Genomic DNA, 24,397 nt, shown 5'->3' on the forward strand with positions numbered 1-24,397 from the left:
TCCATAATGTAGGCTTGATGTTCATTATGGAACTATCATATGGGAGATAAAATGCAGAAAGATGGCATCTAGTGTTTGCACTCATGTTATCACAACTTCATTCTTTGATAAATCAGGCACAGGAAAATCTTCTTTGGTGTCTTGTCCCACCGGATGACGAACTTTCTCCTCAAGAATGCTTACATCGACACTTCAGTGCAGAACGGTGGAATTCCTGGAGTGCCTGGCTGCCGGGAACACACTGGAGTAGTCACCCAGCTGATCGGGGGGTGCACATGGGGAAGGGAGACCTGGTCGTGTTTTGGCTAGATCTCGCCAATGCGTATGGGTCAATATCCCACAAACTGGTGGAGTTTACACTGCGCCAACACCATGTTCCTAGAAAAGTCAAGGACCTCATTATGAACTTCAGACTGAGAGTCACTTCTGGAGCTATGACATCAGGCTGGCATAGGCTGGAGAAGGGGATTGTAACTGGGTGCACAATCTCTGTTATTCTCTTTGTCTTTGCCATGAATATGATGGTCAAGGCAGCTGAAGCAGAGTGTAAAGGCCCGCTGATCAAGTCTGGTGTTCGGCAGCCCCCGATCAGATCCCTTATGGATGACCTCATTGTCACGACAACATCAGTTCCTGGTGGCAGGTGGATCCTCCAGGGCCTGGAAAAGCTCATCGCATGGGCAGGAATGAGCTTCATACCAGCTAAATCTGGGTCCATGAAGAAGGGCAAAGCAGTGGACAAGTTTTGTTTTACCTTGGATGGCACTACAATTCCATCTATCGCTGAGAAGCCAGTCAAGAGCTTGGAGAAGGTCTTCAACTGTAGCCTCAGAGATGCAACTGCCGTCCAATCAACTTCCAAGGAGCTTGAGAGCTGGGTCACCACGGTGGACAAGTCAGGCTTACCTGGAAGATTCAAAGCCTGGATTTACCAGCATGGCATCCTACCCAGAATCCTATGGCTGCTACTGGTATACGAGGTGCCTGTGACAACTGTGGAGTTACTGGAGAGAAAGGTCAGTAAGTACCTTCGAAGATGGCTGGGCCTACCTCATAGTCTGAGTGGCACAGCACTGTACGGGAAGCGCAGTAAGCTGCAACTTCCCTTCAGCAGCCTGGACGAGGAGTTCAGGGTTTCCCGCATAAGAGAGGTGCTGCAGTACAGGGATTCCAAGGACCCTAAAATGGCAGCAGCAGGCATCCAGGTACAGATGGTCAGGAAGTGGAAGGCACAGGAAGGGCTGGTGGTAGCAGAATCCCGGCTGAGGCACAGGGCTCTGGTGGGGACAGTGTCAACTGAGCGAAGGGGGCTGGACTCCGTCTCACCACCTCGCTATGTCAAGGCCAAAGGTGAGGACAGATGCTAACTAGTCCTGGAGGAAGTGCGGGCTGGCATTGTAGAGGAGAGGAATAGCAGGATGGTGGGCATGCGGCAGCAGGAAGCATGAGCAAGGTGGGAAGGTGTGCTGCTGTGGAAAATCTCCTGGTCTGACATCTTGCAGGCAGTACCCCAGCGCATTAAGTTTATGATCCAGGCTGTCTATGATGTCTTGCCAACCCCTGCAAACCTCCATGTCTGGGGCAAGAGCGATACACCAGCATGTCCTCTCTGTCCAGGAAGAGGATCACTGGAGCACATCCTTAGCAGCTGCTCTAAATCCTAGAGGAAAGGTCGCTACCGGTGGCATTATGACCAGGTGCTGAAGGCAGTGGCAGAGAGCATTGCGATGGCCATGACCACCAGAGTGGTCAGAGGACAAACATCTCCTTTGTCAGAGCTGGAGCACAGCCCCTACATCAGCCCAGACTAGCATCATCATCAGGCCTGTTTAGCATCGCATCAGATTGGCCGCTTCAAGTTGATCATGGAGAGGCAGCTGAAGTTTCCCGACCAAATAGCAACAATTTCACTGAGGCCGGATGTGGTCCTTCAGTGTCCTCGAAGCAGGTTGTCATCATCGAGTTAACAGTTTCCTGGGGGGACCGCATTGAGGAGGCAAATGAGTGGAAGCGGGCCAAGTACCAGGAACTGGTGGAGCAGTGCTGGAGGCAAGGCTGGAAGGCTGGCTGCGAGCCCACCGAAGCCGGGTGCAGGGGTTTTGCTGGCCGTTCACTCTGCAGAGTTTACACCCTACTTGGCATTACTGGGGCTGGCAAGAGGAATGTGATCAGGACCATCAGGGAGGCCGCTGAGAGAACCTCCAGATCAGGAGAGGTGATCCATGGGCCAATGCTGCTGGGACACAAGCTGAGCTCTGATCAACCCTGGACGAGGGTGTATGATGTTGAAAGACCCAAAATGCCCGACAACCCCAGGTTATATCACTGATGATGTGTCCCAGCACATCTGCAGGATGTGTCTCAGAATCACTTATAATTATATTCCAAGCTGCATTATAAAGTACAATCTATAGCTGATTCTAGTGAAAAATTGTAGAAAGCAATATGAGTATGCATGTCAAAATGCAAAATGCTGCCAAATGTATTTAAAGCAACTGATTTTTTATAATGGGCTTGGAGGTGTTTATACTACTTGTACTGCTAAAGTTACATAGAGGAAGTGTTTGAGTGGCAAATTATATCGGAGTGAGAAATTGCTGGAAACTGGGTTCCAGAATGAAGAGAAATATCCTTAATTTAAAGAATGTTCATTTAAAATACTTGTGTAATTATTTTATTAAATTGTGGAACCAATGGCAGGTTTCTTCATCCTTAATAACTTTTTTCTATTTGGTTAACTTTTAATTTTATTATTTACAAAAATTTGATTCAACACTTCAAAGTTCAAAATGAAGGAAAAATGCTAGTTATTGGTAGTTTTAATATTGGTTAATTATTATTTGCTCCTGGAAGTAAAATTGCATAGAGATGACCTCTCTAGATTTTCAGCTGTTTTAGAACCAAAGGAAGCTCCATTCAAAATTGTCTATTCTATTTTCTCTAATGATATGTGGTGATTTTGGTATATTTATAAACTTTGTAAACTCAGCTAGACTGCTGTCCCCAAGATCTTCCATCATATCTATCTTCTTGCTGCAGCTAAGAGTTTTATTTTATTTCATCACTGCCCAAGTCCTAGGTTCTTTTTTTCCCTCATTAATTTTTGTTTGATCTCTCTAATTAAATTTCTGAGCATGCCAGAGAACTGAAATAGCCAATATCAAAATGATCATGGCACTATACATATGTTATTCTCTGAGGGTTCCAGTCTTTGGCATGTTTGGGCATACCATCCTCCTCCAGTGTAACTCCTCTATTTCTGCCCTCACCCATCCTCCTGTTACTGCACCGGGGATAGGGTTCCTCTTGTCCTCACCTACCACCCCACTGGCCTCCGTGTCCAGCACACAATACTCCGTAACTTGCACCATCTCCAATGGGATCCTACCACCAAGCACATCTTTCTCTCCCCCCCACCCCACCTCCACTTTCTGCTTTCCGCAGGGATTGCTCCCTGCGTGACTCCCTTGTCCATTTGACCCTTCCCACTGATCTGCCTCCTGGCACTTATCCTTGCAAGCGGAACAGTGCTACAGCTGCCCCTACATCTCCTCTGTCATTACTGTTCAAGGCCCTAAACAGTCCTTCCAAGTAAGGCGACACTTCACCTGTAAGTCTGTTGGGATCATTTACTGTATCTGCTGTTCCCAGTGTGGCCTCTTGTATATTGGTGAGACCCAATGTAGATTGGGAGACCGTTTTGTCAAGCACCTGTGTTCTGTCCGCCAGAAAAAGTGGGATCTCCCAGTGTCCAGCATTTTAATTCCACTTCCCATTCTCATTCCAACAAGTCAGTCCGTGCCCTCCTCTACTGTTGCGATGTGGCCACACTCAGGTTGAAGGAGCAACACCTTATATTCTGTCTGGGTAGCCTCCAACCTGATGGCATGAACATCAATTTCTTGAACTTCCAGTAATGGCGTCCCACCCCCCCACCTTCCCCATTCCCAATTCCCATTTCCCTCTCTCACCTTATCTCCTTACCTTGCCTATCACCACCCTCTGGTGTCCTCCCTCTTCCCTCTCTTCCATGGCATTCTGAACTCTCCTATCAGATTCTCCCTTCTCTAGCCCTTTATCTCTTTCAACTGATCAACTTCCCAGCTCTTTACTCCACCCCTCCCCCCTCCCAGCTTCACCTATTACATATTACCTTGTATTTCTTCTTCCCCTCTCCCCACCTTCTTACTCTGATTTTCATCTTTTTTCTCCTGTCTTGATTAAAGGTCTTGGCCCAAAACATTGATCCTTTACTCTTTTCCATGGATGTTCCTGGCCTGCTGAGTTCTTATAGACAATAGACAGTAGGTGCAGGAGTAGGCCATTTGGCCCTTCTAGCCAGCACTGCCATTCACAATGATTATGGCTGATCATACATAATCAGTACCCTGTTCCTGCCCTCGCCCCATATCCCTTGACCCCGCTATCTATAAGAGCTGTATCTAACTCTCCCTTGAATGCATCCAGAGACTTGGCCTTCTTGCCTTCTGGGGCAGAGCATTCCACATATCCACCACTCTCTGGGTGAAAAAGTTTTTCTGCATCTCTGTTCTAAATGGCCTACCCCTTAGTCTTAAACTGTGGCCTCTAGTTCTGGACTCACCCATCATGCCTCCAGCATGTCCAATCCCTTAATAATCTTATATGTTTCAATCAGATTCCCCTCTTATCCTTCTAAATTCCAGTGTATACAAGCCCATTCGCTCCAATCTTTCAACATATGACAGTCCCGCCATTCCGGGAATTAACCTTGTGAACCTATGCTGCACTCCCTCAATAGCAAGAATATCCTTCCTCACTTTTGGAGACCAAAACTGCACACAACACTCCAGGTGGGGTCTCACCAAGGCCCTGTACAGCTGCAGAAGGACCTCTTTACTCCTATACTCAATTCCTCTTGTTATAAAGGCCAGCATGCCATTAGCTTTCTTTACTGCCTGCTGTACCTACATGCTTGCTTTCATTGACTGATGAACAAGAGCACCTAGATCTCGTTGTACTTCCCCTTTTCCTAACTTGACTCCATTTAGATCGTAATCTGCCTTCCTGGTCTTGCCACCAAAGTAGATAACCTCACATTTATCCACAGTAAACTGCATTTGTCCACTCACCCAACCTGTCCAAGTCACCCTGCATTCTCATAACATCCTCCTGACATTTCACACTGCCACCCAGCTTTGTGTCATCGGCAAATTTGCTAATGTTACTTTTAATCCCTTCATCTAAATAATTAATGTATATTGTAAACAGCTGCGGTCCCAGCACCGAAACTTGCGGTACCCCACTGGTCACAGCCTGCCATTCCGAAAGGGACCGGTTAATCACTACTCTTTGTTTCTTGTCAGCCAGCCAATTTTCAATCCATGTCAATACTCTGCCCCCAATACCATGTGCCCTAATTTTGCCCACTAATCTCCTATGTGGGACTTTATCAAGAGCTTTCTGGAAGTCCAGGTACACTACATCCATTGGCTCTCTCTTGTCCATTTTCATAGTTACATCCTCAAAAAAACTCCAGAAGATTAGTCAAGCATGATTTCCCCTTCATAAATCCATGCTGACTCGGACTGATACTTCTACTGCTATCCAAATGTTGTCATAATTTCCTCTTTTATAATTGACTTCAGCATCTTTCCCACCACTGACATCAGGCTAACTGGTCTATAATTCCCTATTTTCTCTCTCCTTCCTTTCTTGAAAAGTGCGACAACATTAGCCATCCTCCAATCAGCAGGAACTGTTCCTGAATCTATAGAACATTGGAAAATGATTACCAATGTATCCATGATTTCTCGAGCCACCTCTTCAAGTACCCTGGGATGCAGACCATCAGGTCCCGGGAACTTATCAGCCTTCAGACTCAACAGTCTATCCAACACCATTTCTTGCCTAATATAAATTTCCTTCAGTTTATCCTTTACCCTAGTTCCTTTGGCCACTATTACATCTGGGAGATTGTTTGTGTCTTCCCTAGTGAAGACAGATCCAAAGTACCTGTTCAACTCATCTGCCATGTCCTTGTTCCCCATAATAAATTCACCCGTTTCTGTCTTCAATGGCCCAATTTTGTCTTAACTATTTTTTTGCTATTCACATACCTAAAGAAGCTTTTACTATCTTCCATGATTTTGTGTGTGTTCCTCTATTTCCCAGTTAAGTTGGGCTGCCCTCATAGGGTATAACTACAACTGTAGTATAGTGGTTTTTCTTGTTGGATTGGCAACATTACTTCTAGGATCCTTCAAGGACCTTTTTCTTATTTACTTATTGTCTCAGAATAAGGATCAGGTTTGTTATCACCAGCATGTGTCATGAAATTTGTTAATTGTCTGTAAGCGATTTTATCTAAAAGCAGGACATGAATTTTCATTCTTTAACTGAATATATCTGGTTAACTCATCACAATGTCTCCTGATATTTGCACAAGCTCTGATTTGTCATACGGCTTATCCAGCACCTAGTGTTTGATATACTCTAGTATTGAAATACTTCAGTTCATTGTCTTTGATTTCTTTCTTGGTTCTTAGCTCACGTACTTGCTCTCTTGGCATCAGGTTATTATTGACTACAGCAAATTAATTTTGTCATCCTGTTTACTGAGTGGCAAAATTTATCAATATCAGCCTTAATACGCTCAGAGCATTTGTTGTATTCTTGAGTAAAAATAACATGGTGAAGCTTTGCAGACCTCCTCAGTCCAAAATCACTGATTGCATATCAATAGGTTTCATCTCCACTTCCTAGAATCTGCAGATTGGATACAGTCTCATAGATCTGCCCTGTCAGACCCGTTTAACAAATACTTTGTACTTCAGTGAGATTGTTGGAGAAATATAGTCTACTCATGAATAGTCAACATGGCTTTGTGAAGGGAAGGTTGTGCCTCTCGAGCCTGATTGAGTTTTTTGAAGAGGTAACAAAAGAAATTGATGAGGGTAGGGCAGTGGATGTGGTCTACATGGACTTTAGCAAAGCATTTGACAGGTTCTCTCATGAGAGGTTCATCCAGAAAATCATGAGGCATGGGATAAAATCATGAGGCTGTTTGGATAAAAAATTGGCTTAAAGGAAGAAAGCAGAGGGTAGCTGTGGAAGGAAAGTATTCTGCCTGGAGGTCGGTGACTAGTGGAGTGCCGCAGGGCTCTGTCCTGGGACCCCTGCTATTTGTGATTTTTATAAATGACCTGGATGTAGAGGCTGAAGGATGGGTGAGTAAGTTTGTGGATGACACGAAGATTGGAGGAGTTGTGGATGGAGCTGTAGGTTGTCGAAGGTTACAAGAGGATATAGACAGGCTGCAGAGTTAGGCAGAAAAATGGCGGATGGAGTTCAATCCGGACAAGTGTAAGGTGATGCATTTTGGAAGGGCAAACTAGAAGACTGAGTACAGGATTAATGATCAGTTACTTAAGAGTGTGGATGAACAAAGGGACCTTGGGTTTCAAATCCATACATCCCTCAAGGTCGCTGCACAGGTTGATGGGGTAGTTAAGAAGGCCTACGGGATGCTAGGCTTCATTAACAGGGGGATTGAGTTCAAGAGTAGAGAGGTCATGTTATAACTACAAATTTCTGGTGAGACCGTACTTTAAAGTATTGTGTTCAATTCTGGTCATTATAGGAAGGATGTGGAAGCTATGGAGAAAGTGCAGAGGAGATTTACCAGGATGTTGCCTGGTTTGGAGAAAAAGTCATATGAAGCAAGGTTAGCAGAGCTGGGACTGCTCTTTGGAGCGTAGAAGAATGAGAGGGGACTTGATAGAGGTCTACAAGATTATGAGAGGCATAGATAGGGTGGATAGTCAGTTCCAGTTTCCCAGGGCACCAATAGCAAACACCAGAGGGCATATGTACAAAATTAAGGGAGGGAAGTTTAGGGGAGACATCAGGGGTAAGTTTTTTTACACAGAGAGTTGTGAGTGCCTGGAATGACTTGCCAGGGATGGTGGTGGAGGCTGAAACATTAGAGGTTTTTAAGAGCCTCTTGGACAGGCACATGGATGAAAGAAAATTGGAGGGTAATGGGGTAGTGTGGGTTTAGTACTTTTTAAGGATTATATGGGTTGGCACAACATAGAGGGCTGAAGGGCCTGTACTGTGCTGTAGTGTTCTATGGTTTCTCATTTTTCTTAATTCCAGAAACTACAGACTTAACCATATAACCATATAACAATCACAGCACAGAAACAGGCCATCTCGGCCCTCCTAGTCCGTGCCGAACTCTTAATCTCACCTAGTCCCACCTACCCGCACTCAGCCCATAACCCTCCACTCCTTTCCTGTCCATATACCTATCCAATTTTACCTTAAATGACACAACTGAACTGGCCTCTACTACTTCTACAGGAAGCTCATTCCACACAGCTATCACTCTCTGAGTAAAGAAATACCCCCTCGTGTTTCCCTTAAACTTCTGCCCCCTAACTCTCAAATCATGTCCTCTCGTTTGACTTACTGGCATTAATCTTGAGTCATCAGGAATTCTTAGGTTAAGCTGAAAGGTGTTCCACAGTGTTGTCCCCACACAAGTGCAATGCCTTTTCAGATTAGATTGCTGGACCAAAGAAGTAATTTTTATGAAGTTCTTGTCAATATAGTTTGTTCTACTTCACAATGCATCAGTTTTAGTTAAATTCTTCTATTTAAGAGTTCTTTGGTTGGTAACCTTGTTACCAATTAATTTTTTTGTAGTAATTCACAATGTAGTTTGTAGCTTCTGTGACTTAATGTTTAATTTCCACATTTATCCCCTTTACATAGTCAGTGAAAAGTAATTTTAAACTGTTATTCTTCATACAGAAACGTAGAAATATACAGTGATAGGGAGCTTTACAATCTTGCTCCAACCCATAGAGCCCATACTGTTGGAAGTGTCATCCTTATTGATTTGAACTGTTGGACAAAAAAAAATCCAATGCTGGATTTCTGAAGGGCATAGTTAGGGAGGATACCATAAATCTTTAAACATCTTTTCCCCATACTTTAAAGTGAGACGTTGAGGAGGAGCAATTTTTTTCATGCAAAGTATGGTTGAAAATGAAACTCACAGAACGTGGTGGAGATAGGTACTCTCAAAAGAAACAAGTACTCTCAAAACAATTAAAATGTATCTGGATAAGCAGAAATCACCAGGTTCAAAGATTGCAGATCTACTGCTGGTGAACTAGATTAGTATACATGAGTTCTTAATGCTGTATGACCCTGAAGCAGGGGTTCCCATTCTGAGATCCTCAGACCCCTCATTTAATGCGAGGGGTCCATGACACCAAAAAAGATTGGGAACCCCTGCAGTTATTGAATCTTGCACTTATATAGAATTAGCCCAAATTGACTGTGTGGGTGTTATTTCCTTTTCTCGCTCCCTCATACTTTCTTTTATCGTGTTTTCCCTTTAATTACAGGTGAATCCAGGCGTTGCATGTCATGAAAGTGCATTGGTTGAAATATAATTTGCGGTTAATATTGCTAACGTTTCTAAAGTCTTTAGACTTTATGCTGAAACATTTTGTTTTGGATTTTGTAATGTTCATTGATCAGGTTGCACTGACCTGTCATGAAACTCTGAAAATTGGATATTTTTCCCCATTCGGCTCCCATCAGCAAGGTCAACCCAAAGCTAGAGATAAAATTATGAAAATATTTCACAGAGGTGAAAGATTTCTTGACAGATGTTTTATATTAGAACTTTAAATACAAAGATCGTTAACTGATTAAAACTGTACTTACAGATTTGATATATAATAAAGCTAAAAGTTACACATAGATATAACAAAATTTGCAACATTTCAACTAAAAAGTGCTGATAGTAGACTTCAAGAAGGGTAAGATGAGGGAACATGAACCAGTCCTCGTAGGGGGATCAGAAGTGGCGAGAGTGAATAATTTAAAGTTCCTGGGTATCAGGTTCTCTGAGGATCTAACCTAGTCCCAACATATTGATGCAGCTATAAAGAAGGCAAGACAGTGGCTATATTTCATTAGGAGTTTGAGGAGATTTGGTTTGTCATCTAAAACACTAGAAAACTTCTCCAGATGTACCATGGAGAGTCTTCTGGAAGGCTGTATCTCTGTCTGGTACGGCGGGAGTTGGGGGGGGGGGGGGGGAGTTGTTGCTACCGCACAGTATGGAAAGAAGCTACAGAAAGTTGTTAAATTAATTTGTCAGCTACATCTTGGGTTATAGCCTCCTTAGTATCTAAGACACTGTGGTGACCCATTTTCTGCGCAGGCGAAGCGGCTCACAAATAGCCAGCGCGTGGGGGGAGACCTTGGTAATGCACCTCTGATGTCATTTCTGCCTGGAGAAGGTGGGCGCTAGGGGTTAAGTACCAGCGCCGCGAAGTTCGAATAAACTAGTCTCGAAACGACTTACCGACTGCACGTCGTTATTTCAGCGCTGTGTGTAGCACATCGCTACATTGGTGACCCCGACGGTCCAAACGGGATTTGGACCAAAGATGACTGACTCTTCATCTGTTCACGCAGTTTCGCTAAAACTACTGACTTTCTGGACGCGGCGACCACGCGTGTGGTTTAGCCAGTTCCAGATTCGGCAGTTATCTTCGGATTCCACGCGTTACTATCACATGGTGAGCGCCCTTGACCAGGAGACGGCCACCCAGGTTGCGGATTTCATACAGTCGCCCCCGGAAGAAGGCAAATATGAAGCATTCAAACCGCTGCTCATTGGGACCTTTGGCCTCTCACAGCGTGAGACAGACTGCTGTCAGCACAGAGGCAGTAGTGAGGAGGCCAGTGAACAATGGTGTTTCTACCACCAGCGGTGGGGCACAAAAGCCCGCCGTTGTCGCCCGCCCTGCAAGGGCCAGTGCCAGCAGCCGCTAGTGACTATGGCGGCTGGCCACCAGGACAGCCTCTTGTATGTCTGGGACAAACAGTCAGGATGCCACTTCTTGGTCGACACCAGAGCGGAGATCAGCGTCTTGCCCCCGACGGGGTACAACACCTGCAACAGGAAGCCAGGACCCACCCTGAGGGCCGCAAAGGGCAGCACGATATGGACCTACGGCACCCACGCAGTGCAGCTGCAGTTCGGCGCCAGCCGGTTCACGTGGGACTTCACACTGGCCGCCGTGGCCCAACCACTCCTGGGGGTGGACTTCTTGCGAGCTCACAGCCTGCTGGTCGACTTGCATGGGAAAAGACTAGTACATGCCGACACTTTCCAGACGTTCTCCCTGGGTGAAGCCAAGTTGCCGGCCCCACACCTAGACTCCATCACGCTGTCGGACAACACAATCACCAGAATCCTGGCAGACTTTCCATCGATTGTGGCACCGCAGTTCACGGCAGCCGTGCCCAAACACGGGATTCAGCACCACATCCTGACCAAGGGACTACCCTTCCACGCCCGGGCACGAAGGCTCCCCCTGGAAAAGCTCCGCCTGGTGAAGGAGGAGTTCAAGAGTATGGAGGAATTGGGGATCGTATGGAGATCTGACAGCCCATGGGCCTTCCCCCTGCACGTGGTGCGCGACACAGCTGGGGGTCGGAGACCATGCGGCGACTACCGCAGACTGAATGAGGCTACAACTTCAGACCGCTACCCTGTGCCGCGCATACAAGACTTTGCAGCAAACCTGCACGGGGCAAGAATATTTTCCAAAGTTGACCTCGTCCGGGGATACCCCAAAACAGCACTTATCACCCTGTTCGGCCTGTTCGAGTTCCTCAGAATGCTGTTCGGCCTGAAGAATGCCGCACAGACGTTCCAGCGGCTAATGGATACGGTGGGATGCGACCTGGACTTTGCGTTCGTCTATTTGGACGACATCCTTATAGCCAGCAGTAGTCGCCAGGAGCATCTGTTCCACCTCCGCCAGCTCTACTCCCGCCTGAGTGATTTCAGCCTCACGATCAACCCGGCCAAATGCCAGTTTGGTCTCGATACCATCGACTTCCTGGGCCACAAGATTACCAAAGACAGGGCAACACCTCTGCCCGCCAAGGTAGACGCGATCCACCACTTTGCCCGGCCCAACACGGTCAAAGGCCTGCAGGAGTTTGTTGGTATGGTGAATTTCTACCACCGTTTCCTCCCCTCAGCAGCCCGTATCATGCGCCCTTTGTACACCCTGATGTCGGGTAAAGGCAAGGACATTACGTGGGATGAGGAGGCCGCAGCCGCTTTCGTTAAAGCCAAGGAAGCTTGGCAGATGCCGCGATGCTGGTGCACCCCAGAACGGACGTTCCGACCGCACTCACAGTGGACGCATCCGACACAGCAGTCGGTGGGATGCTGGAGCAGCTCATCGAAGGGCGCTGGCAACCCTTGGCGTTCTTCAGCAAGTACCTACGACCACCCGAACTCAAGTACAGTGCTTTCAACCGGGGGCTGTTGGCATTGTATCTAGCAATCCGCCATTTCAGGTACTTCTTAGAAGGCAGGCTGTTCACCGCGTTCATGGACCACAAACTATTGACCTTCACGTTCACGAAGGTGTCCAATCCCTGGTTGGCTCGCCAGCAGCAACATCTGTCCTACATCTCCGAGTACACGACGGACATCCAGCATGTCTCGGGAAAGGACAACGTCGTGGCGGACGCACTCTCTAGACCAGCTGTCCAGGCCCTGTCTCTGGAGGTGGGCTGTGCAGCACTGGCGGAGGCGCAGCAGGCAGACTACGAGATGCCCAGCTACAGGACCGCAGTCTTGGGTTTCCAGCTGCAGGACTTTCTCATAGGCCCAGGTGAGAGGACCCTCCTGTGCGACATGGCTACCGGCCAACCTCATACCCCATCGTCCTGGCAGCCTGGAGGTGGCGAGTTTTCGACTCCATACATGGTTTGGCGTACCCATCTATTAGGACAACCGTCCGGCTAGTCTCCAGCAAGTTTGCGTGGCACGGACCTTGGAAGCAGGTCAGTGAATGGGCCAGAACGTGTGCGCAGTTCCAAACAGCCAAGGTGCAGTGGCACACTAAAGCCCTGCCGCAGCAGTTTGAACCCACCCACCGGAGGTTCGACCACATTCATGTGGATATCGTGGGCCCCCTACCAGTGTCCCGAGGAGCACAGTAGCTCCTAACTATGGTAGACCGGTTCACGAGGAGGCCAGAGGCAGTCCCGCTCACCGACACATCTGCCAATTCCTGCGCTCGAGCACCGATCGCAACCTGGGTAGCACGCTTCATGGTACCGGCCCACATTACCTCCGACAGAGGTGCCTAGTTCACCTCCAGCCTGTGGTTGGCTGTGCCCAGCTTGTTGAGAACGCAGCTACACCACACTACTGCCTACCACCCACAGTCGAACGGACCAGTGGAATGCTTCCACCGTCACTTGAAGTCGGCTCTCATGGCCTGGCCTGAGAGGACCTACCTGGGTGGACGAGCTTCCCTGGATCCTGCTTGGAATTCGCACAGTGCCCAAAGAGGATCTGCACACCTCGTCGGCCGAGTTGATGTACAGCATGCCCCTGGCCGTCCCGGGAGATTTCATACCAGCCCCAAGGGGGCAAGAGGAAGAACCCGCAGCGAAAGCTCAGCAACCTGGCCCCCGTACCGACTTCACAGCACAGACAGACCCCGACCCATGTACCCAAAGACCTGCAGAACTGTAAGTTTGTGTTTGTGCGAAGGGGCAGACACTGGGCACCGCTACAGCGGCCGTACGAGGGGCCGTTCAAGGTGATCAACAACAATGAGTCCACGTACGTTCTGGACATTGGGGGGAGAGAGGAGGTTTTCACGGTGGACTGACTCAAACCAGCCCATGTGGATTTGGTGCAGCCGGTAGAGGTTCAGGCACCGCGGCGCAGAGGCGGACCTCCCAAAACAGAGGCTGATCCAGACTGTGGACATTGGGGGGTGTTTCGCCGGTTCTGGGGGGGGGGGGTGTTATGTGGTGACCCACTTTCTGCACAGGCGAACCGGCTCACAAATAGCCAGCGTGTGGGAAGAGACTTTGGTAATGCACCTCTGACGTCATTTCCGCCTGGAGAGGGCGAGCGCTAGGGATTAAATGCCAGCGCCGCGAAGTTTGAATAAACTAGTCTCCAAACGACTTACCGACTGCATGTCGTTATTTCAGCTCTGTGTGTAGCACATCGCTACAACACCTTCAAGGAGTGGTGCTTAAGAAAAGCAGCATCCATTGTTAAGGAATCCTATCACTCAGGTCATGCTCTCTTCTCATTGTTATTGTCAGGAAGGAGGTACAGAAGCCTGAAGGCATACACTCAATGATTCAGGTACAGCTTCTTCCCTTCTGTCATCTGATTCCTAAATGGACTTTGAATCCTTGAACTCTACCTCACTTTTTTTGTTTTTTCTGTATTTGCATTATTTTTAATTTAACTATTTAATATACATGTATAGTTACTGTAATTAACTTATTTTTTCTATATTATAATGTATTGCAGCTGCTAAGTTAACAAAGTTCACTACATAATTCTGATATTAAACCTGATTCTGATTCAAATCCTGAAAATTATTAGATTGAAATGTAAACTGGGTCACTGTTTCAGCATAAGAGGAAAACTGAATATTTGGATCATTTAGAATCCCCTTGAAAACCAGTCATCAATTGTTCGTAATTTTGCTACTCATTCTTAAAATATGCACAGTAATTTGCAATAAATTAATGCTGTTGAGTTATAATTTTGAAATCAATTCTTTGAAATGTGTGGATAAATTTAGTAATTTTAATGGCTTTCAAAAGACTATTTCAAAAGCAAATAAGTGCATTAAGGCTGCTTGTGTAACAGAAATTTGCCCTTGTTCATAAATCACTAAGATATAGAATAAAATTTACTGTTACAGAATTTGTATGAAAAGGTAAGTGAACACAATTTTGTTTGATTCACACAATTCACATTTCATGATACATGCACCAATGACACAGCATTATGAAAAATCTCAATGTCCTATTTTCTAGGAAGACAAACACCACCCTGTAACATGGGGATTGTCTGTTTTTAGAAGTTTGAAGTATTTGGCTACAACAGCAGGTGGCAGTGTACATTTCCCTTCAGACCCAGAGGAATTTTTAATGCATTTCAGTTTTGATTATTTTAAAATAAATATACCACAGGTTATTGTTATGTGCCAAAATGTGGTACAGAACTGATTCATATTGCAGATTCCTTTTTATAATTCTAATAATTATAAAATAAATATGCCCTTTACTGCCAAAATTTCTAGTCTAATCTGGAAAGTAACAGTTGATTTTTTTTAAGTCCTCATGATTTACTTGCATAGAGTACATGTGCATTTTAACTTTGAAACTTGATTGCAACGAAACAAAACAGCATCTGAAAGATTTTTTGTGAAAAGGTTGATGCATAGAATGTATTTAGGATTGTATTGAAAATTATTCATTATCCTTTAAGGGTTGTACAACATGAATATTAGGTAGAACAGATAATGTTCTGAAAACAATGTTTTATAATCTTGATAGAATACTCAGTGACTGAATACATTGACTGACAAGAACTGATGAGCTTTTTCAATGGTTAGCTCATTAGAAGCAAATAGGATTGAGCAGAAAGAAAGGTCAAGGACTCTGTCTCCCATTTAGGTTTTAAAAATCCTTTAAACAACAGTGAAATCATCTCTTAAATAATTTAAGTGTTTAGGCTAGACTTTTCAATAGCTTACAGTGGATTTAATAAATATTTTGCAAGTAATTATGTGCAAAAACTGTAACTCAGTCCCTTCCAGAAAAAAAAATCAGGCTAACATACCAGTTTCTTTTGAGAAAAAAATATTCTGTTTCAATGTGGTTAGGAATATCTAATAAAAGAAATGTAATTAAATATTGTTTCTTCTTACTCAGCGGAATTAGCTGCACAAATGGACATGACTTACGAAAAGAAACTTCCTGTCAGCTCCTTAACTATAGCACGGGTAAGACGATAAAAACAGCATCCATGTATTATTTATGTTTGTTTGTAACACCCCTAAAGTAAAGGGAGCTAGTCGAGATGTATTCTAAAAAGATCTCTGATTCCAGTTCAAGTGTTCTGCCTTAAATATGTGAGCTAGTTGAAAGACTGTAATCTGCAGTCATAACACGTGTAGAACTGTACTATTTATGGATCTTTTTGTAGTGAACGCTTCCAGGGTGAAATATTTGCAGAAAATTTTGTAATATTTATAGTATTTGTAATGGTGGTAAAATAGAGAGAATGATACATTGACGCTACCTAATATTTTGGCTGGTTGTGTGTAGTCATGAAAAAAGCACAATTTCCAGGCCACATATAATATGACCCAATATCATTTGACTTATGCTGACCAAGGCTCACACCCTGATAGTACTGAACTTTACCTGCTACACAACTCCCAATAAGCTGTCGGTATCAATACGAACAGCAGCTAGCTATGGGAAAGCAGAAAGTAAGGTCCCTCCCACAAACTACACCTGATGTCATCCATTGCAAGTAAACTGCATCCTTCAAGATGCACAATTTTGCTTCTTGCTAAAGGCATACATGAAATAAAAACATTAATAAAGCACTAACTGATGCACATTAACAAAACCCACATCTTCAATTGAGCGAAAGATTTTCTAGAAGAATAGTCTATCCTCCCAGGCTTGTTGAGCTGATTTAATGGTAAAAGAAGCATGATGAATGATTTTATGCTGTGTCATTTGTTCATTGTGTTGCTGAAACTGTTGGATATCTACCAACTATACAGTATGTTGATGTTAGTTTATGCAATAGGTTTGATTTATATTAAATGTTCTGATTTGTTTGACAGCAGGAGTAAAAATAAGATGTATTGTTGGGCTTTAAGAAATAGGAATTGGCCCAGGCATGCTCCATCATTCACTAAGATTATGGCTGATCCAACTTTCCTCTAGTCCACTTTCTCACCTGCTCCCAGTGATTCCTTATTGTAAAAAATCTGTCTGTCTCGGCTTTGAATATATTAAAAGAATTCAAAATTGCAAGGAGTTCCTAAAATTCATAACTATTTATATGGAATTTTTTTCTTCTCTTAGTTTTAAATAGGCACCCATCATGCTAAAACAAAAAGCAATTTGGCTGTAGATTCTCTGACAATGGGAAACAGCATTTATTCTGGCAAGTCCCCCAAGAATCTTAGATGTTTCAAATTTTCTAATTTCCAGTCAGTAGAAATCCATTATTTCATTTTTTCCAACAAGACAACCTCTCCATCACTACGATCATCCTGGTGAACCTTCCAATGATGATATATTTTTCCTTAAGTAAGGTAATAAACATTTGCAGCACTTAAGATGCTGTCTCACTGGTACCTCATGTAGTTGCAGTATGATCTTCCTGTTTTTATACTCCAACCCATTTGAAAGAAAAGCCTCTGCCATAATCTGCTATAAATTTCATGCATGACAATCCCCAAATCTTTACTGCTTTCTGCAATCCTTATCCGTTTGAATAAGAACCCTTCCTTCCAAAGTGACCAGCTTTACAATTCCAACATTTCCAATTTTTGCAGCTACACTGCACATTGCTTGCAAATGATCCCCTTGTAAGCTGCTTTTGCTTGATAGCCATTCCTCTTATTTATTATCCATTATATATCATTCCAATATATTACTTAGAAAAATCAACTCCTATCTTGTGAAGTACCTGTATATCCACTGAAGTTATGGTTCAGACTTCATTGTTTTTTAGACCACAAGACCATAAGATATAGGAACAGAATTAGGTCATTTGGCCCATCAAGTCTACTCTGCCATTTCATCATGGCTGATCCAGTTTTCCACTCAGCCCCAATCTCATCCCTTCTTCCTGTATCCCTTCATGCCCTGACCTATCAAGAATCTATAAACCTCTGCCTTAAATATAGCCAAAGATTTGGCCTCCACAGCTGCCTGTGGCAATGAATTCCACAGATTCGCCACGCTCTGGCTAAAGAAATTCCTCCTCATCTCTGTTTTAAAAGGACATCCTTCTATTGTGAGTCTGTATCCTCTGGTCTTAGACTCTGGCACCATAGGAAACATGCTCTTCTCATCCACTCTATCAAGCCCTTTCACCATTCAATAAATTTCAATAAGGTCACCCCTCATTCTTCTGAATTCTAGTGAATACAGGCCCAGAGCCACTCTTCATATGACAAGCCATTCCATCCTGGAATCATTTTTGTGAACCTCCTGTGAACCTGCTCCAGTTTCAGCACATCTTTTCTTAAGCGCGTCCTTAAGGGGCCCAAAACTGCTCACAGTACTCCCAAGTGAGGCCTCACCAATGCTTTATAAAAGTCCTCTTTCAATCCATAGGGGTGATTTTGGGCACAGCGCAGGAGGATAGGTGTCATGTTAGGTTTTGGGGACAGTGAGGAGAGGGAGTTAGTGGTCAAGGCCAGGATCCAGTGCTGGAGTCCAGGTTGGAAGGCTCTGTGGTTGAAGGCCAATGATCCCCAGGGATCAGGTCAACAGCTGCAGAGGACAAATACAAGTAATCCCCGTAATCTACCATGGTTGGGAGCCCCCAAGGACGAGGGCTGAGGATCCCCAAGTTTGGCTGGTCCTGAGGTCAGAGGTCCATGCCAGGCTCAAAGTCCCATGATTGGCACATCCTGGGATCAATACTGGACGTTGAAGACCAAAGTCCGTGAGTCCAGAAGTCAGAGGCTCAATGTCTGCAAGTCTGGTCCATGGACTGGAGGTTGGAGACCCAATGTCTGAGAGTGTCTAAGACTCTGGAAGCAGCGTGTGTGAGTGGGTGGGACAACAACAGTAAAACAGCTTTTTTGCTGTTGCTGTTTTGTACTTTTGTGTTCTTGTTGTTTGTGTTCTGCTGAACATTGTGAGCAGTGAAGTATATGGCAACACTTGCAGGCTGCCCCATAACATCCTTTGTTTGAGTTGATTGTTAACGCAAATTACGCATTTCACTGTCTGTTACAGTGTAGATTTGATAAATTCATCTGAACCTTGTCAAATGCTTTTTGAAAATCCAAGTATATTACATATGCTTCCTTCTATCCAAGTAGTTTAGATCTAATGGTTCCCCTTTATCTACTCTGGATGATACTTCCTCAAAGCACTCTTGATAAGTTTGTCATGCATGATATTCCCTTTGTGAAATCATGCTGAATGCTGACTGCTTGATCAGAGTATTGTTTTCTCAAATATTATGCTGTACTATCCTGTTAATAGGATTACTGGTTAAAGTGTCTGGATGGATGTAACCACATGTCTTAGTATAGTCACTTCTACAAAGCTAAAAAATTGCTGATCCTGGAATTCTAGAATTAAGCAGAAAATGTTTTAAGCACTCACTAGATCAGCTAGTGCCTTTGGAATGAGGGAAACAAAGTGAGAGTGTCATAGTGTCTCTTATCAGAACATTATAATATCCTTTTGCTGTAAATTCATACATATTTTATTTTTGTAGTTTATTGACAACATTTCCACAAGAGAAGAGATTGACCAGGCTGAATATTATCTTTACAAGTAAGTATATTTTCCTGTTTTCCTAAGTTTCTTGCAGAGCTGTACTATAAACAAGCAGAACTTTGTTCTATTCTATGCCCATTGGCTTAGATCAGATGAGCTAAGTGGCCTGCTTTTAGCTGAAAAGTAATTGAGCAAAGGCGTGTGTCTCAAATAGCCTCTGACAACCAAGTCCAACTTCTGGCATTCATGTGTGGTTTATCTGCTAAGCCCAGCAGAACTGTTTCCACTGACAGGAGAAGGCACAGACATGGGTTACGGGCACCTTAAAGCCAGTCATTTTGGGCGGATAGGGCTCGACAGCTGTAGTTGGCAGCTCATCTCAGAGAAGGAAAGCTGATCTCAAACCTCCACTGTCTTGTAGCCATACCCAGTCATGGGGAAGGCTTCAGGAGAAAACCCTGAGGAAAAATCTGGAGCTGGAGTCCCTACATTAAATTCATGCAACTCCTGTGACGCTGCAGTGCAAAACTGTATTGGACTTTGCCATGCCTTTGAATTCATCAGTTGTGTGGAGAGGGAGAGCCTGCTGCATAGGCAATAGCTTGCTCTCCATTTCGTACTGCCCTGGCTTGCATGGACAGCTGGGACACAACATGCATGGTCAACCCCGATCAATGGAGGGCCTAATCGAGCAGGGTTTGGAATGAGATGCTGAAAATCAGAATCTAGTTTTTCCATAATAGTAATTTGAGTTTATTATTCATTTCCTTTCTGTTCCCTCCATGCATAACATTTTAAACCTGCCTGGTAGATTTCAGTTAACAGTTAACATTTTAACTTCTTTACAAGAATGATAGTATGGTGGATTCTTAATAATGAGGTAATCTGCAAGTCTACACGGATCTTTCCGATATCATTGTTCTTGATGTTCTTCAATAGTGAAAGACACAGAAGTGACTTTGTAATTGGTCCACATTAGTCTGAATGTCTACCTCAGTGTTAAAGAGCTTGTGTTGTTGTGGAGAAAGAATGCGTTGGCTCTTTTTTAAGTACTTCTGTCTGCAAGAAGCCACTGGGGGTTGACACTGGAATTGTAATTGTTTTATCATTTGTCACGTGTACTGAGGTATAGTGAAAAGTTCGTCTTGCATACTGTTAATACAGATCAAATCACTATACATTACATTAAGGTAGTACAAAATAAAGAGTAGCAGAATGTAGGATAAAGTGCAGCAGCTACAGAGAAAGTGGAATGCAGATAGACAATAAAATGCAAGATCATAAGTGAGGTAGATTGTGAGGAAAAGAGTCTGTCTTATCATACTAGTCATGTCGAGTGATTTTATGCATCTATTTGTAAATCTATTATACAAGAGTGACTAGGACCTTAAAGCAACTGACTGATCATGGTAGTGAAATTGGTGCCCTTGTCCTCAATAATGGAGATAGTGGGTTGGGATTGGTTGTTGAACTGCCTATGATGTAGAACTGTGCACTTTATGATTGGTAAAAACAGTGATTGTTTAGGCTAGTGGATATTGTATCAACATTGGATTGAGTTGAGTTTTGAAAAGCTACACTCATCCTGGTGGATAAAAGAGTATTCCACCATTGTCTTGAACTTTGGCTTTACATGGTGGAAAATTGGAAGTATCAGAAGATATGTGACTCTTCCAAGGATCTCCAGTCTCTAGTACTTGTAGCCACACCATTTACATGGCCTATTCTTCTGAATTTATGGTTAATGCTAACCATTCTGTCCATATTGCCTAACATTTGAACAGTGCAAATGTTATGATGTATATCAGTCCATGCCAGACTGTTGCCAGTTTGACAGTTTCTGTGCAGTGCATTCCATATAATATGAAGCTGTCCAGTAAATGAAAATGCTATCTAAAAAAACAATCAACTTAAAAGAGGAAAAATATACTTCTTATTAAAATTCAAACTAGACCTGAAATTATGCTTAGAATTTTGTCATTTGGGGTGAGAGATTGTGATCAGTGGGAGTGTGTGTTGTATGTTCTGTGGGTCTTGGTTAGACTTTGCATAACCAGGCCAAATTAATGGAGTCAGGTTTGAAGTTGTAAACTCGGGTAAAATTTCAAGCAAACTTTGCAATACCTAAAATTTACTCCAAAAATTATTCTCTCTGGTAGTATAGTGTCAGTATCTCTGCTTTTGATTGAGATGTATTAGAACTCGTATTTCAGAATCAGAATCAGGTTTATTATCACCAGCACTTGACGTGACATTTATTAACTTCGCAGCAGCAGTACAATGCAGTACATAATATAGAAGGAAAAAAAAACACAAAGTAAAATAATAATAAATAAATAACAATCAATTACAGTATATGTGTATTGAATAGATTAAAAATTGTGCAAAAAACAGAAATACTATATATTAAACAAGTGAGGTGGTGTCCAAGGGTTCAATGTCCATTTAGGAATCGGATGGTAGAGGGGAAGAAGCTGTTCCTGAATCACTGAGTGTGTGCCTTCAGGCTTCTGTACCTCCTCCCCGATAGCAACAGTGAAAAAGGGCATTCCCTGGGTGCTAGAAGTCCTTAATAATGGACACTGCCTTTCTGAGACACCACTCCTTGAAGATGTCCTGGGTACTTTGTAGGGTAGTACCCAAGTTGGAGCTGACTAAATTTACTGTCCTCTTTAGCTTCTTTCAGTCCTATGCAGTAGACACCCCCATACCAGACAGTGATGTAGACTGTCAGAATGCTCTCCACGGCTCAACTATAGAAGTTTTTTAGTGTATTTTTTGACATACCAAATCTCTTCAAACTCCTAATAAAGTATAGCCATTGTCTTACCTTCTTTATAACTGCATCAATATGTTGGGACCAGGTTAGATCCTCAGAGATCTTAACCCCCAGGAACTTGAAACTGTTCACTCTCCAACTTATGATCCCTCTATGAGGATTGGTATGTGTTCCTTCATCTTATCCTTCCAGAAATCCACAGTCAGCTCCTTCATCTTACTGACGTTGAGTGCGAGGTTGTTGCTGCAACACCACTCCACTAGTTGGCATATCTCACTCCTGTATGCCCTGGACAGTATGGTACTGGACAGATAAATGTGGCAGAAAACTGAAATCTTCTTACTAGTGAGTCCTAAATTTTACTGCTGGGCCATTGATCAAACACAATAACATGTCTTCAAATATAATTTCAAACAGGGAACTCAGTGACGTGCTAAAATGTTTCTTGCCAGGGCTTCACCAATAAGTAAATATTGTTAGAAACAATTTTTGATTTCCGGCATACATTGCATTCTTAGTTGATGAGATTAATGGAGTACATATATTTTTGACATTCTGTTCTGCAGATTTTGCTAGCTTTTCATGAAGTTTATCATCATTATGACATTTTTATGAGACGAGGGAGGAGATACAAGAGTCTGAAGACTCAATGATTCAGGACAGCTTCTTCCTCTCTACTGTCTGATTTCTCAGTGATCCATGAATCCACAAGCAGTACCGCATTACTTTTTATACCATTTTTGCAATTTATAGAATGATATACTTTGCAGTGATCTGCTGTGGCAAAACAAATTTCATATCATATGTCAGTGATAATACTTCTAATTCTAAAAAATTAAATTGTATGGGTTTGCAATGTATGTTTAATTTTATGAGGAAAAATTAGCTTTTCCATGGCAGTTTAAATTAAATGATAAACACAAAGTACACTGAAGATGATCAAAGCAACAATTACAGCATGCTGGAGGAACTCAGCAGGTCGGGCAGCATCCGTGGAAACGAGCAGTCAACGTTTTGGGCCGAGACCCTTCATCAGGACTGAAGAGGGAGGGGGCAGGGGCCCTATAAAGAAGGTGGGGGGAGGGCGGGAAGGAGAAGGCTGGTAGGTGCCAGGTGAAAAACCAATCAGAGGAAAGATCAAGGGGTGGGGGAGGGGAAGCAGGGAGGGGATAGGCAGGAAATGTGAAGAAAGAATGTAAGGGGAAAGCACTATGTGTAGTAGAAGAAGGCAGAATCATGAGAGGACATAGGCAGCTGGAGGAGGAGGCAGAGGGAAACTGGGATGGGGTAAGTGAGAGGGAGGGAATTACTGGAAGTTGGAGAATTCAATGTTCATGCCAAGGGGCTGGAGACTACCCAGACGGTATATGAGGTTGTTGCTCCTCCAACCTGAGTTTGGCCTCATCATGGCAGTAGAGGAGGCCACGTATGGACATATCCAAATGGGAATGTGATGCATAGTTGAAGTGGATGGCAACCGGGAGATCCTGTCTGTTGTGGTGGATGGAGCGGAGGTGCTCGACGAAGTGGTCACCCAATTTGCGTCGGGTCTCGCCGATGTAGAGGAGGCCACACCAGGAGCACTGGATGCAATAGATGACCTCAACAGACTCAAATGTGAAGTGTTGCCTCACCTGGAAGGACTGTTTGGGGCCCTGAATGGTGGTAAGAGAGAAGGTGTAGGGACAAGTGTAGCACTTACGCTTGCAGGGTTAAGTGCCAGGTGGGAGATCTGTGGGGAGGGATGTGTGGGCCAGGCAGTTGTGGACGGAACAATCCATGCGGAAAGCGGAGGGGGTAGTCAGGGAAAGATGTGCTTAGTAGTGGGGTCCTGTTGAAGGTGGCGGAAGTTGCGGAGGATAATATGCTGGATCCGGAGGCTGGTGGGGTGGTAGGTGAGGACAAGGAGAACTCGGTTCCTGTTGTGGTGACGGGAAGATGGAGTGAGGGCTGAAGTGCAGAAAATGGAGGAAAAGTGGCTCTTCCCACTTTCTTCAGAACAAGGATGTAGCAGTGGGCACTCCTATGGGCCCCAGCTATGCCTGTCTCTTCATTGGCTATGTGGAACAGTCTATGCTCCAAATTTATTGTTACGAACCCCGTAACTGGGTGACTTACCAGCAAAGATAGAGATGTCCGTTGAAGTCTGATGATACTATTTTTAAGTATTTATTAGTAAAAATACACAAAAATAATATCAATGCAAATATACAGATAATATACGTCGTCAATACTAAATCTAAAAGTGCGGGTACAATAATA

The 24,397-nt window shown here is 44.0% G+C and overlaps 1 protein-coding gene across 1 annotated transcript in view; it reads left to right on the forward strand.

The window, feature by feature from the left end:
- mrps27 (mitochondrial ribosomal protein S27) overlaps positions 1-24,397 on the forward strand; it is a 115,171-nt gene that overhangs the window by 4,553 nt on the left and 86,221 nt on the right. Inside the window, exons 3-4 of the mRNA XM_059974598.1 lie at positions 15,799-15,869; positions 19,355-19,413. Coding sequence (XP_059830581.1) covers positions 15,799-15,869; positions 19,355-19,413 — 130 coding nt within the window. The remainder of the gene's footprint in view (positions 1-15,798; positions 15,870-19,354; positions 19,414-24,397) is intronic.

The sequence above is a fragment of the Hypanus sabinus genome, chromosome 7 (assembly GCF_030144855.1).
Source record: "Hypanus sabinus isolate sHypSab1 chromosome 7, sHypSab1.hap1, whole genome shotgun sequence".
In the NCBI taxonomy this organism is placed as follows: Eukaryota; Metazoa; Chordata; class Chondrichthyes; order Myliobatiformes; family Dasyatidae; genus Hypanus; species Hypanus sabinus.